General features: G+C 44.9%; 1 protein-coding gene across 2 annotated transcripts in view; it reads right to left on the bottom strand.

Moving 5' to 3' along the window:
* LOC146198274 (retinol dehydrogenase 11-like) overlaps positions 1-16129 on the bottom strand; it is a 53833-nt gene that overhangs the window by 6815 nt on the left and 30889 nt on the right. For both annotated transcript variants that reach the window (XM_084593684.1, XM_084593685.1), the window contains exons 3-6: positions 13442-13653; positions 4525-4761; positions 3543-3635; positions 1836-2021 (exon numbers count right to left, since the gene is read on the bottom strand). In XM_084593684.1, coding sequence (XP_084449810.1) covers positions 1836-2021; positions 3543-3635; positions 4525-4761; positions 13442-13649 — 724 coding nt within the window. In that variant the 5' untranslated portion in view covers positions 13650-13653. The remainder of the gene's footprint in view (positions 1-1835; positions 2022-3542; positions 3636-4524; positions 4762-13441; positions 13654-16129) is intronic.

Raw genomic sequence — 16129 nt, 5'->3', positions numbered from 1 at the left:
CGTGGGAGCAGGCAACGCCCGTTTTGAGAGCGGTACGTGTGATTAGACCAAGGTCTAAATAGCTTAATTGGCAGCCTGAGAAAGCCACGCAGTCCAGGTTCCCAATTGGGCGGTCGTGGAACTCAGAATTTTCATTTATGAATGCTCGTGATGTGGGGGCAGAAGGACGGGCGCACCAGCGAATTCATGGCGCCTCAGTGGATGGCGACTTGAGATACGTAGTTTTGTTCAGAAACACCAGTAGAAATATATATATATATATATATATATATATATATATATATATATATATATATATATATATATATATATATATATATATATATATATATATATATATATATAGATATATATATATATATTATACACACACATAAGGTCACGATGAGTGCTCTACAGTATGATATAAAGTAAGGTATAAATTTTATAGACACCTTCTAAGCGTTATTCAGGGATGATGAATGCAATAATAAATAATATTGGTGATAATACCAGTCTCTCAAGTACAGCGCCAAAAGGGACAAATTATATGATGCAGTTACCACTTAAGCGTATGACAAATTTCCGGCCTTCGAGAAAGAATTTTGCAAAATCAACTACCTGAAGAGTAAAATCCGGCATGTAAATAGAATCCAAGATGGCAGCTTCAGTGATGTATTATATGCGATCACGATGTCTATTGCGAGGAATGTTGTGGGTGGATCAAAAAGCTGATGATGCCAAGATAGCCAATGCATCTTCTGTACATATGCATGGATGGAAAGCAGTTTGGACAGGCTAACTGGTAGAACCTGTGGTGCCCGACCAACACAATTGTGTGGATAATATTTTCTGGTTGTCGTGATGCTCCTCAGATGACGTAAATCCTCTTCTCTTGATACAAGCAGCATATTTACGAAACTGGCGAGACTTGTAGCAGGGATGATGTGTAGCCACCTTAGCAGGTGTACTTCGTCTTCTGTTCTTCGGCCCAGTGTTTACCGCTCAATTTTGAATCTGTAACTTTTTGAAACATAGAAGAAGCTGCTTAACCTCCTTGTTAGGCTCACGCCCAATATGATGGGAGAGCACTGATGAAGTAGTTCTTGCTCGACTCTAGAGCAAAGCTGTGAAAAATTCCTTTCGACTCGCAGCACTCGTATGTACCTTAGACAGACTGAAGTGAGTGAAAGGAAAAAAGAAATAGATTTTAGACAAAGGTTCAGGGCTCAGGAGTACATCCGCAGCGCACTTGGATGTCGCAAAAAAATGTAATGAAGAATTTCTCCTCCCTCATCTCTGCCTCGAGAGGAACTTTCAAGTCGAAACTAACATCAAACAGGGAAATACTAACCACAGATTGTTCTTGGATTGAATCATCCGACTAGAAAATAATATTTTACAACTTTCTTGCTTGTTCCTCAACGTTTCTCAGGACTAAAAAAAAAAAAATGAAGGAAACGCACATTAGTTAAAAAGTATCCTTGAAGCTGTTGCTTTGCTACATGACGACTATATATAGGGAAAGAAGCAAGGAATGTTCATCGGCAACACAGTGCTTGTGTTTTCTCCCGTTAGAGTCTTTCCTGTTGGTGGTGTGCTTTGAAAATGCTATTGCTTAAATTTAATTAACCCTGCAAATCCTCTCGGTGAAAATAAGGAGGGGGGGGGGGGGGATTTCTCGCACAAGTACGTTAGCCCATCGTTCAACGCCTATTTCGACTTTCCCCTAAAATATGTTTTGTATGTTCTGTAGTGAAGACCCGAACAGCACGTTCTTTTTGTGCTCTTGAACGTAACTATAGCTGCAACCGGTTCGAGAAAGCGGTTCTCTCTCGGGTGCGGTGGCGGCTTACCGGCGTCCTTGAGCTTTCTGCTCAGCTCGACCGTGAAGAGCATGTTGCACTGCTTGGTGGTGCAGTAGTTAAGCAACGGGAACCAGTAGCGGCCGAAGCTGAGGTCATCCGGGTCGAGCCGACCCGCCACCTGGCCGCAAGATCCGACCACCACGACGCGGCTTGGCTTGCTCTTCTTGAGTAGGTCTGCGAGGAATCGACCCCAAAACAGATTGATTGGAAAGTTTGTGCACGGCGATAACAATACCAACTAGACCCACTGCCCGCAATCTTTTTACCGGGAACAAACTTCCCTGTTAAAACTACCACAAGTTAGTTACCAGGGTCATCACTGCCACTCTTTTGCCGATGGGGAAGTGGTGGCGATTTTAACAAAGCAATGCACCCTTGAAAGCACTTTCGGCGTGCACGTCCGTCTTCTCAAGAAACTGTATCTGAAATTTTCGGCAGATGTTTTTGCTTCAGCTCTTTACTTTTCTTTGCAGATTGTTTTCTTCCCCCCCTCCTCTATCCTTTCCTGCCTTACTGAGTGCGCTCGCAACCCTTACTAAAAACATCCTCCTTTAACCATTCATGCAAGTGTCGTAGGCCAAACCACTGCCCCGTGCATTGCTGCGCGCAAACGGAAGCAACAACTTGGTAGAAGCGGACGCACAAAAAAGAAACGTTGAAATAATAGGTGCAAGTCGCAATAACCACCACCACCAGAGCGATGACTTCAGTGGCTGCAGCAATAAATATACCCCAATACATTTGGCATGGAGGTCTTAACAAACTTAGCCTGCTCATAATAGCTTGAAGTTAGTGCGACCCTAACATCAACATAGTGTGTAGAAACTGCGCTAGCTAGCTTATGAATGCACGATATCCTCATGAGATGACCAAGGAGACGCACCTTGAAAACGTTCGGCTATTTACCATTTTGAAACATGCAGGGTGTATTCCTTCGTGACGCGTTGTGTGCTGTGCTCGAGCTAGTTACTTTTCACAGGTTAATTCTTGTCCGCGCTTGTAAATGCGTGCAGCGTCCTCGTTCGTTCTACGAGTCAAGTACCCCATGAGAAATCCATCAACCTGGCAGTTGTCTACAAGAAGCCCTGTCATGGTTCTAACTCTGTCTACACATGTGAGACAGGAATGTACAGAGAAGGAACTGACGTCGCCGTTTGCAATACTTGCTCAGACGCTCTCGCGGAACATCATAAGGGCGCCAGCTGTACCATCGATAGAGACGTTACACATGGGATCGGCAAGAAAAAAATTTCGCCAATGTGCTTGCTCATGAAATTCCTCTAAATTCAGTCGAATCTACATACAGTTAACCGGGCATACATGTACTCTTTCAAAAAAAAAAAAAGGCAAAAAAAAAAAAACAAAAAACAATTAAACAAAGAAGTCCCATATAATAGCGCACAGAGCCGATTGTCTCATTGTGATAAGGAATGGGCATGGACGCCGAACAGTCAACGGTCCCTTTTTAATGTTTTCGTGAGTTCTTGGAGGGAGGTCCCGAGAGTGTACGTATGCCAAACGCTCTGAATTTCCCTCAACCGACGGGATTCGTTCGAACCGAATTTCTTGGTTGAAGGTTATCGTGCGAATTAAACAGATGCAAGCAGCACTTAATTTAAAATTAGTCAGCGCATGACACTAGCTAATCTCGGGGGTTTTGTTCCGTTTATGCGCTACACTTTCACACACGCTCACCAAGCAAGAGATGCGTCAGCAAAAAATGTGCCAGATGGTTGGCTTGGAATGTAGCTTCAAAGCCGTCCTCCGTTTCTTCCCGCGTTGGAGGCGCTGAAACGAAACCAGGAGTCCAGTCAACTTCGGTTCAAACAAATCAGGGGCAATCGAATGTTGACTATTTCTGCTTTTCCTGACTCAATTTTATCTTTCCCGGCATTCTAATTATTATTTTCACGCCTATAAATTTTCTTTCAACATCTGACTGCATCGTCCTGAATTTAGGCCGAACCCCTTTCCTTAGCCTCTATATTTCTGCTTCACACGTGAGTACCAGAGAGATATAGCTGCCCCTCTAGAGGGACACTGGTAAGCTGCCACTGATGACTTCAAGCTTGTTGTTATACCCTATTTTTATTCCTCCAGTTGTGTAACAGCCGTAGCATGGATATGCAGCAAAAGTAGATCTCGTTTATCACTCCCAGCGCCTCGCTGGCAATTGCTGTTCCTTTTCAAGTCTGTTGGAAATTATTTTCTGCACGAAAATATTTAGACCCATCGTTCTGCTCTGCCGGTCTAGGTAATTCGATCTTGCTTTGTAATTCATCCCTTGCATTCTTTGCCAAGGTAACTTCAAAGAATCAAACATTACCGGATTATCCTTTACTTCCTGCAATCCGCAACTGTTTCGAATAAACGTTAGTAGCATTTAAATGGCCTTCCCATCTCTGGTCCTTTCTCAAGGTTTTAGGTTTAAGATATATACCAGCGAACCATTTGTGTCGGGCTTTACTCCACGCTCGATAACTGTTTTACAGTACTGGCAGCGAAATAACAAGCAAAAATGAGAACTCAGCACCCAGAAAATGGAGCACGTTCGAAAGAAGAGCGGTTTACAGAAACGTATAGTTATGCATCTTGCTCTGAAACCCGGCGTAATAAACTTAACTATGGGATCCGGTCTGATGCAGCCGGGCGGTGGTAGAGAAGAGGAGGCGCTCACACATCATGCCGGCGTTGAGGATGAGCACGTCGAGGCGGGGCTCGGTGGCGACCACGTGCCGGGCGAAATCGCGCACCGACTGCAGTGAGCAGAGGTCGAGCTGCACGAGCGTTACGTGCCGGCCCGTCGTGGCGAGGATATCCGCCGCGGCATCCTTGGCCTTAGCCGGATTGCGGCACGCCAGTATGACGCGCGCGTTCCGGCGTGCGAGTTCGCGGGCCGTCTCCTTGCCGATTCCTGCGTCAGAGGCCGCAATAATTACCACTCCGACATTCATTGGGCCCGATAGCAAAAGACTGCAAATGCATGCAGGGTACTGTATAAAACAAAATCAAAAGGGACCATCATGCAGTTGGACTTCTGCCAATGTCTAGGACTTTAGCGATCTTTGTTTCGTAGTAAAGCAAGCTACCGCTGTTTATTCCCTCTAATACTCTCCACAATGACCCCGCTTACCGCTCTGCAGAAGGGTAGCAGACAATCACTATAATCGCATATCTATTAGGAAATGAAAACCCGGCAGGGAAAGAAATTGACGGCTGATTATATGAAGATATGCAACAAATCTTTGTTAGCATATCAATTTTTCGGTTTCGGTTCCACAATGACATCGGTTCCACAATGACATCGCCTCAACACGATATACCCAAGACCTCATTTTTCTCTGCACACGGTGCATGACGTGATGAAGCCATTCATGGCCGAGTTTCTGCATGCTGCGCTGGTCACTGGCCTGCCCAGTCGGAAAAAACTACAGAACATTTTCTGATTTTACGACAGAATTTCTGTGCGGTTTTTGTCGAGAAACCTGTTGTGACAACAGAACATTCTGTCGTAACATCAGATATTTCCGTAGTTACAATAGAAAACTACTACAGAACTACAGACAACAGAAATATACTACAGAAAAACTACAGAACTACAGAAAAGTACTACAGAACTACAGAAAAATCTGATGGTTACGACAGAACTACAGGATATTTTGTCGTATTTTTGACACAGTTCTGTGGTTTTTTTCGACTGGGTGATCAGCACGGTGGCGGGCAGCTATGCTTGATTGCGTGCAGACGTGTCCAACATCGCCTCGTATCAAGTTTAAACGAAGCCAGAATCAAGACCGCGTGTGTCTGCCGTTGTTGAAATAAGTGCAGATGGAGAGAACAACCACGAAAGTATGCAACTACAGAAAGTGTATTGGCGGCTGCAATAGCCAAGAGTATATGGCGATCAGCAATGATGAACAGAGAAGCAAGCCGAAAGGTCTTTAGACTTTATTGCTATTTCAACTTCAATGTGCAATGTGATAGGTGTTTCGTAGATTTTTGTACTCATGCTGCGTGGGCTTCTGGTGGGGGAGTTGCTCAACGTGGATATTGGGAGGAGGGTTGCTGGAAAGTGGGTGTACCTTCTGGAAGGTGAAGGCTGTTGCATGGCTACTCCCAACGGCATTTTTATCAGCAGGCGCGTGCTTCCGAAGGCTTCACGCGCACGCGCACGCACACACACACACACACACACACACACACACACACACACACACACACACACACACACACACACACACACACACACACACACACACACACACACACACACACACACACACACACACACACACACACACACACACACACACACACACACACACACACACACACACACACACACACGCGCGCGCGCGCACACACACACACACACGCGCGCACACACACACACACACACACACACACACACACACACACACACACACACACACACACACACACACACACACACACACACACACACACACCGTTGACGATGTAAAATTTTGTTGTCTTTTCTTGTGTTTGCCATTGTATAACGATAACGTTTTGAAAATAACGATGTTAAAATAACCATCTTCTACTTGCTTCTGTTTCGCACCCTAGTTATGTAACCCCCATCACATAATACTCCAATCGGAGCCCGTCAGGTATTTGAATAAATAAATAAATAGATTAGAACAGATGAAAAAGTAAACCTAACGCCAAGTTTCATGTGTTTGCCGTTGTTTTGTATCCTTTAGGATAGTCCCACATTTCTTGAAAGATCATAGATTCAGAGCTTTTAAAAAGCAATCGTAATCGATTAAGGCTGAGGGGAGGCGGTTGCATAATGACGGATATGTGCATATATTCGTATGACTAATCCAGTGTCACTGCTTCCTGCGAGCACAACGACCAAGCGGCGTCTCTTTCCGAGTGGGGCTGCTGGACTCTTTGCTCGGCCTCCCGGGAAAGCGTTGTTAATGACTCCATTGTACTATCTAACCATTCTTGCTGCCTGACATAACCGGAATTCACTCACGCTTCATCTAAGTAAATTATTATCACGTGCAAGAATGGGAACAACATATATGTCTAAGCCTACCTGAAATCATGTCGGCAACTACAAAGCGCCCCAAAGTTAGCGACGTGTTAACAGTAAACATGTCAACCGAATGTCAAACCGACTGATTGTTTTAGCACAAGAACTTTTAAATGACGATATAAGGTAAAATGTTCCGTTGAGGAACATCTTATATATTGCGTCCGTTTCCTTTCGGTGTAATGATGCGCATGGCATTGTAAACGCACATCGGCGCGCGAAATTTGCCCTCAACCGGTAAATAAGATGCTGAATTTCTTGTTGTGTTGTGTCGGTTATGACTCCAGCACACGAACGATGACTTGATACCGCGTACTATAGATAAGTGCAGGTCTCGTTGGGCACGCGGATACTGAGACATATAATGTGAACAGTTTTTTTAAATTTGTTTTCGTTCCTGCACTTGGGAGAAGCCGACGTAAGTTTACATGAACTAGAAATATGACGCAGTGAATATACTACCACTTTCAAAGGCTCACAGCGTTTAGCGTTACTCGGTTGGCCGTTGAAATTTAGTAGGTAAGATAATAAATTCAGTTATAAAATTTCATTGATATATAAATTTTTCATATGAGTGATGACGGAGATGTGGGGAGCGGGGAGGGGGTGGGAAGAGAAGCTTGAACACAGGCTTAGTCCACTCTTCCAAGAAGTAAAAAAGGGTGGCAGGCAGCTGTTTTCCAAAGATAAATTTTTCATTGTGAAATTTGTATAGCTGCCATATTTGCGACTTACAAAGTGCCAGAAATACCAGGCACTAATAAAAAGGAGAAGTCTCCCCTCCTTCTATTTGAGAGTTGCTAACTACCTCTTAAGTGTTCTCAGATGTTCGGTCCATCAAATGTCGCAGAACGTTTCCTCTGTTCATTTCTTCCTCAGCACCCCTTTAAAAAAATATGGCTTCGAATTTTCATGGCTGAGTTGAAGGCGTTTCTGGCACGCAAGCGGCTTTGCCCTCGTTTAGCTCTGTTTATCTTTTGTATCAACGGCTCCTCATGCGGCTCTTCTTTCGCGTACATGCATTTTGCTAGTCGCTTCATCACAAGCCTCTAACTAGTTTTTGCCTCAATTACCCTACACACATTGTTATGCGAAAAACGACCAGAGAAAAATATAAAGCCCAGCTCACACCAAGCCGTACGAACGTACCTGCGTGGCCTATCGGGTAGCATGTCTCATTCGGGATCTAAGTGTCCTGAGTTTGATTCTAATCCCACCTTCCCATCAAAAAGGAGCTAGGACCCGGATTTGATTCACACCAAAGAGGCGGCAGTCTGAGTTCGCAGCTCTTGCCAACTCGACAACACTATAAGATGTAGTGACGTCACACAATCTACTAACCATTTCACCTGCCAACTAATATCACTTGTCATAGGCTTCACCAGGACGCTTAACGGCTTTTTCTTTCGTAATTAATCTGAACATGCAGATATGAATTTCATGTTATGGTTTATGAACGATACGTCGTACAAACGGACTCCAAATAGAGTGCGAGGATCAAGGCCCAAGTGAGGGCAAGGGGGTGATGCGTCAGGTAACCACGACAGGTGCCACTTAGAAGGAAAAAAAAAACGAATCAAAGGAGTTTAGGTGTGGCTGACCACATCCGTCTGCGTAGGTTCACGTAAATTAAAAAAAAAAAAAACGACAAACCTGCCAGCTGACTCTCGAATAGGAAAAGGCAGTTACCTTTCGGTAAAAAAAAATATATATATATATATAGTATTTTCCTACGTTTTACCAAATTCTCTTTTTTCTTAAACGCCGGTTTCATTCCCTACATTTAGGGAAAATCCCTATGTTTGAGAGCACTCTCGTCTGTCCAGGCGTCGTAAAACTTCACAATAACTACAACAAGTATTGAAAGTAAGATTCAATACCGGAGCTTTCCACGTTCATATTGTTACTTAGCTGTATTGGCTGTTCGTGATGAGGATGAAGAATGCAACAGACTCGGAGAAGGCGATGACGCTGAGTGTTGTGAAATCGGTGCCCTCATCAACGTTAGTTATGCGGACAGCTTTGGGACTGTAAATCTTCCACGTAACATCTCTTGATGGAGGTGCTGGGTACGGCATCCCCATCCTCGCCTTGGAGCATCGACGCCATCTTCAAGCCGGGACCATCACCGAGGGCCCAGGGACATCGCCGAGCAGCTTCGCCCCAGCTCTTCAAGCACGTGTCCCGTCTAAAGCCCTATCATCAACGTTCTATTTCGCTAACATAGACCGCACCGGGACTGTGCTTTTCCGCGGGGGGGGGGGGGGGGGGGGGGGGGGGGTAGTGTTACTTAGCTGTATTGGCTGTTCGTGATGAGGATGAAGAATGCAACAGACTCGGAGAAGACGACGACGCTGAGTGTTGTGAAATCGGTGCCCTCATCATAGTTAGTTGTACGGACAGCTTTGGGACTGTAAATCTTCCACGTAACAATATATTTGGTATTTTAAGAAAACAGTAAAAAAAGAAAAGCTAATTGCCAAGTTTTTGTTGGGAGCGTTTTTAAGCTTGTCGCTTTAGCAGCGTAGTACACTCTTTTCTCGCCCTATTACGTTTCCTAACCTTAGCAGCATGAAGGAAGGAAAACTAAGGTAGCATTGGACTCTATATATGAAATAGAGCACACGTAAGTGGCAATTGGCATGCAAAGGTAATACATGCAAAAGTGAAACGAAAGCAAGAAAGCTTAGTAGTACATAAAGACACCTCGTACACAAATGACATACACACAGGAAGTAAAAATAGGAGGAAGGAGAAAATTTCACGCTGTAGCGGAGGCCGTACCAGGAACAGCTGCAGCTGGAAAAAAGCGTATGCTTGCGCTGAGCGCTGAGTGAGCGAATGCGCTCTGCCGAGAGCGGCGGACGAAGGCGGGCTGGGCTGTGCATGTCGTTGAACCAGCGCGGACGATCGCTTCCGCTCAGGAGAGACGCGCAATCGAGCTGCTATATATGGAGTCAGGGAATGCAACTTGTTGCGTCAGCGCGGTCGCCGAGTAGCCCCTCCAGGCATACCGCATTTCTCCGTACGCAAGGTAGAGCAAAATGTGGGTCGACTATTTCCCCCTACCTTCACAGCACGAAATTAAATTACGGCGTCACTGTAAGTCGGCCGTCCACTGAAGTGGGGTAAATAGTTCCTTTCAAGACCTCCCTTCGTCCAGTGTGGATGCATGCGAAGCCACCGGGGAGATACCGGCGAAGGAGTGAACAAGTGACGTCTCCGGACGTCGCTAGTACACTCCTTCGTCCCCTCGCCTTCTCGCACGCTGGCGAAAAAAAAAATAAAATAAAAAAGAAGAGAGTATAATCTGGACACTCGAGCACGAGAACATCCCACGGTGGTCACTAAAATGAGGGTAATATCTCCGGTGGTGCCGAAGCAGGTGGATCTCCTCATATATATATATATATATATATATATATATATATATATATATATATATATATATATATATATATATATATATATATATATATATATATATATATATATATATATATATATATATATATATATATATATATATATATATATATATATATATGCATTTTTCTTACACTGACTTTGGTGAAACGGGATGGCTTTATGCGGTGAACAGCTTCCATAGTTCACCAAAAAACCAGCAAGAGAGAAGTCGTACGTTCGTAGCTCAGGGAAACAAAATGCGCAGCACGGCGTCCTGCACGTTCTTCATCGCATATGAGCTTGGTCTCCTGTTTTTCTTGCAAATAACGTTCCTTTTTTTTTTCTCCGGGCTCAGTTTTCCTCTACTTTCTTCGATGCTAAAATTCAGATCAAACCGTCTACATGCTGCCTGAGAAGTTTGCTGGAAAGAAATTAGGTTGAGCCTTTTGCTCGCTACCAGCGTTGTGATTGTTGGTGCTTTCTCTACTGGGGAAGAATAAAAAAGAAATGCCCTGGCCTGCCAACTAGTTCCAGCTGTGCCCCCGTCGCTGCCTGGTGTGGAAAATTCATAGATGTGAGAAGAAAAACTGAAAAAAAAAAAGACGGCTTTAATAATAGCAGGTGCCCCTGGTAAAAGCAGCCTCGGCCACAACCGACGAAGGTCCCCTATAGGTTCCAAACTCCAAAGGGCCGGGAGGACCAATCTCCTTCCTTTTAATTCTAGTTAGAAATATCTTAAGCAGCTGATAACCACCTATACATGCAATTTGTGCAAGTAGCTAAGGGCTCTTTACAAGCAACTAGCAAGCGGGACGTTCACATCCCGAAAACAGGTTAATAAAAGGACTGAATATCTGGGGCTGCCTATCTTGGAGTGTTTGCGTGCCACTGTAAGAGTCACGTTTGATTCGTGAGAAGTGAGTGCATTCTTTGTGAGATGAACCTTCGTGAACGAGAGCAAATTGCAAATAGTCCTGTGCGCTATATGCGGTTGGATACGCATAACCACAAACGCTATTGGAGAGCAAATTTCTGTACGCCATATTGATGGAAAGTAAGATCTCGAGAGAAAGACGAGTAAATGTATTGTCGCTGGTCGCGATGCGGCAATGCCTCCACGATACTGTGCAGGGACGTACGAATCGTATTTTTATCGAACCGAATCCAGCATGAATCGGAAAGCAATATAGCCGAATCGAATACGAATTTGAAAATTTTGTGATATTTGCGGGTGTTACGAATATTCATACAAGGATCGTACACACCACGTGAAGAATAATGCAATATAGCGAGACACTAGCAGCGGCGGTGCGGTACAATTCCATATCTTGTAGGATTACACAAAATCTTATGGATATATAGGTATCTCGATGACAGTCATGTTTTGCATATTGAAAAAGTATACCAGCTGCTACTAATGACAACAGCGGGTAAAATCAGCAGTGCTCCATAGGTCAGAGCAGCAATATCTACGAAAGAGATCGACCATCAATTAGTACGGCTTGCTCTTTGTCACACGCAGCTCTGTCGCTTCGTCCAGTCTGGAAGCGATGTATACAAGCCTTACCGCAATGGCACTCGGTGCCTACCTTTCACGGCAGCGCGCTATGCGGCGTCGTAGTGAATCCCTTATTTTAAACAATCGGTAAAGGGGAACTCCGACGTTTTTTCAACCTCCTCGATTATTACTGAAGCTTTCACTTCACGTTATCCTCAGTTTGCGAGTGAATTTTGCCACGGTGTGATGTTTTTGCCGCAGCACAAATGCTTTTTAAAATTTCACAGCACGTGGCCTTAGTCGGAGATATTCCTAAGGGCCATCTTGAGTGCCCGACGTCAATGGACGCATGCCCTTCTATATTTGCTCTGCGTTTGCTAGGAGGCAAATGTTTAAGCTTCCTTTTGGTCTTTTGACAAGCAAATAGCGACTACAGAAGAAACGAAGTAACTATAGTTTCGCGAATCGACGTGCACAAGATAGAATTTGTGGACCTATCAGGGACTTCATAGATTGGTCTTTTGGATACGGTTTCTGTTTTTTGCTCATTTGGAATATCTCTGCTTGATATATTGAAAAATGTCCTTTTTTTTTTCTGGAAAGTGGGGGTTGAATGTGGTGAAATCATGAACACAAACAGCTCCCCGGTGTTGCCCTTTAACGAAAACTACAGAGTGCCATACTTGAACGTCGTTACAATTATTCAAAGAGCGGTAATCTAGATTAGTCGAAAACCTATATTCGTGTCGCATAATTTTCAGCGTGCACTATTTGGTTCATTCAGTGATTCGAACAAGTGGATATCAGATTAGCTATTCGAACATTTCGAATAATCTCACAAGCCCACTTCTTTGCACTTGTTTTGCTGTGCGACAGAAATCTAATGCACCGAGAATGGCTGCAGCGACTGATCCGCAAGAAGACGCGTGGCAGCATGCGGGTTGAGGGAACGTATCTCATAAGGGCCCGTTATTCATTTTTTATTTCATTTGATGAGACAACAGCATGACTGCAGCATAAGACGAGAGCAGGAGAGAAGCCCCGATATAGCGGGTCCCGCCATCGACCGTAGCCATCTCCGCTCGCTGCTCACTCCAGCTGCAGCTATTGGATGCATCATGCAACCGATGCTGAGGTGCAGTCGCCAGTGACAGGCTCTTGAAAACCGCGGATTCATCATCGAACTACAGTAACAAATGCATGACGCCTTGCGGTGAGAAATAGAAAAATGATTATGAGTCCTCATAGAACATGACCCCAGGTCTTTGAATCGCACGTATAACATCATTTACAAAGCGGACAACCTCCCACTTCTACGGGAGGTTATATAGGTGCATGATATAATTTGTTTGCTTGTTAAGCAGGAATGTTTTAAAAGCTTCAATATAATGACATGCTTAAAATAGCTACCTTTCATGACATAAATGAGGCGTAGCAAGTATATCCGAAACCAGCACACAGTTTCAAGTCAGCATTAACAAAGTAAAGCGAGGGCCGAATTGTCCTCGCAAATGGCCCGCTGAAATGCTGGTCTGCCCCTAGGAAATAAAACTTGAATATTGTCTTTCTGCTACATACGCGAGCGAAGGGCCTCTAAATGGTTGCGGTCCCAGTTGCGCTCACCTGTGTTGGCTCCGGTGATTATGACCGTTTTCCCCGTCATGTCGACGTTGGAAGAGCACTTGCCGATGGTGAGCACCGTGTACAGCTTGACGAGTAGGGAGATTGCCACGGCACCAGCCAGGATGCCCAACACGGCCCACAGGGGAAGCAGCGTGTCTCTCTGGGCTGACCCCGCCGCTGCCATGAGCTCTTCCACCGGACCCGCCATCGGCCTGGAAGTGCATGCACACGACACTTATGGAGAATTCCAGTCGATGGTCCCAAGCATGGTTCTATGCTCCACGTTACCGAAGAGCTGTTTCCTTATGAGTTGTTGGGGTAAGCACTGCTGCATGGATAATATGCACTGTTGGCAGCTAATAGTCTTAATTAGTTAATAATAATCTGTAATAGAAGAGACATCTGGGCTAGTTTGTACGATGTCATGATGAATAAACAGCGTTAAAGACGAGGAAGAAGAGCAAGAAGCACACGGGACGGGCACTGACTCGCAAGTGAAGTTTATTGAACAAAAAACATAATAAAAACCCAAGCCAAGCCGCACTAAACCACACACTAATCAAATACCAAGTTATGACAACCCAGCACACATGACGCATTCAAGAAATCCAACCTCATTACCTGTTAAAGCGATTGACGGGTCGCTGACACATTCTTCACCTAATCGCATGATATGCATGGCCTCAAAGATTTTCCGGTTAATCTGCGCCGGATGGGCATCCAAAATATCTCTCTGTGGAAAAAAAGGTTAGCAGCCATCACATAATGCGGTACTCGATTAGAGCCTCTACGAATCTGTAATGACCTCTCGTGCTCTCGTAACCGAACATTAATATACCTGCCCGTTTGACCCACACACACTTTATCACAAGATAACGGAATCCTGTATATCACACCCACTTCACATGGAACATAGGAATACTCATGCTTCACCCGACACGTGTTTTTCCCCCAGCCATTTTCGCTGCTTTGTTCTCAACTAAGCTAGATAATTTTGACAGTTTATTTGGGGCTGAGAAAACTACACCAACATCATACCTTCTGGCCACATTTTTCAAATTGTGTGACAGACCCTGCAGATATGGCAGGACCACTGATCTTTTAGCATCTCTCTGTCCAGCCAGTCTTGCATGCGCAGGTTCGCGGGAGCAGGAGAGGGCTCCTGCTGACCTCAAGGACACCACAGCCGCGTCTAGACGACATGAAAGTGCTCGTGACGTGTGGTCTCACTCATTCTGCAAGTTGGCAATTCTTTTAGTGACCATTCTTCTTCGTTCATGCCCGTTCGTGGAGGCCAAGTGTAGAATCCATACCAAAGCTTCTCGTATAGGATACTTAAGAGCTTCGTGTGTGTCGTGGCAGGTATTTCCCGCCTGCCCTTCATGGTTACACATAAAAAGGCGAAAAGGTTAAATGCGCTTTGCGCTAGACAGCGAGACGTTTGTACCATCACGTAATTCTTCCGTATAAATGCGCCTATCACAAGAGTCACAATAGTTTAGAGTCAGAGCTCGTCGCTGTGTGCTTTAATGTCCTTTGTCTTCGTCGGGCTCATTCGTTCACAATGGTGAATGGTTTTCCGCCTCGTTCCGTCACGCGTGCTGCTGCGCAGAGGCAGAGCGGAGGCAGTGAAACGACGCCGAGTTCTCCCAAGAGTATTTTTGTGACATGAGGAGGAAAAGCCTGCTTGTGAAAACTGCTTCTTAACTGCAGGCACGTAGAAGAGCAACAATGTATTAAGGACAAAAAAAAAGAAAAGCGGGCGGGAGAGAATACACATTGCAATGCGCAGTACAGTAATGCTTGACGCGGTGCTTTAGCTAAGCAGTCTCCACCGTTGTACGCACTGTGCGCGCGCGAGGTGGTCCCTTCGTCAGCCTCAACTGCGTCACACAGAAACACCTGGAACGATTGCGAAGAAAACGAGGAAATATCCTTCCTGCCACCGACAGCACCTCATAGACTGATGTAGTACTCTGTGCTGTCGTATTGCGGCTGCAGTCAGAATCTTCTCTCTCTTCACGGCCGGCTGAGCACGTATCGTAAGATAAACCGGGTCACTCTCTATACATGTATTCTATACGGAACACCGTAGGACGTTCTTGAGAATTTACAGACAATCAATGATTTCAGCGTAATAAAAAGGTAATTCGATCATTTTTAGCAAGCCTAGAGTTCTTCCTTTTGCCCCGCGAACAGCGTTGCCAGCCTTCGAACAGAGCCCTAAACGTACACAGCTTGGCTAGTTGGTTGCTAATAGCGCTATACATCTTTCCAGCGCACAAGAGAAACGGAGAGAGTGGACACCAAGAACGCGACACAAATTTTGTTTCCAAAAGCGGCTCTTTATGCACACTAGGTGGTGCTGCTGCAGACTCTTCAGAGGCTCCAATCCATGTAGGATACTGAACGACAATCGTCCAAAAGGACAAAAAAAAAATGAAATCGAACAAAAAAAGCGTTGTTCAGACGTCAGTTGTTACACATCTACGTATTTCTTTCTATCTGGATGACGGGGCGGACATGCTTGCTTCAATTGATAACTTCCTTCGTCCTGGGAGTGATGGAAGGCAATGCCTACTAAAGCAGTTACATGTTTTTCATCATAAAATGCCGGAGGCCTAAAAAAATTTCCGGACTTTTCTGCGTTCCGGACTTGCAACATGCGTGCTCGTTCCAAAGATGCCT

This window comes from Amblyomma maculatum, chromosome 2 (assembly GCF_055883805.1).
Source record: "Amblyomma maculatum isolate TAMU_Amacu chromosome 2, ASM5588380v1, whole genome shotgun sequence".
Taxonomy (NCBI): domain Eukaryota; kingdom Metazoa; phylum Arthropoda; class Arachnida; order Ixodida; family Ixodidae; genus Amblyomma; species Amblyomma maculatum.
Note: the sequence above shows the minus strand (reverse complement) of the source record. Positions and strands in the feature narration are given on the sequence as shown.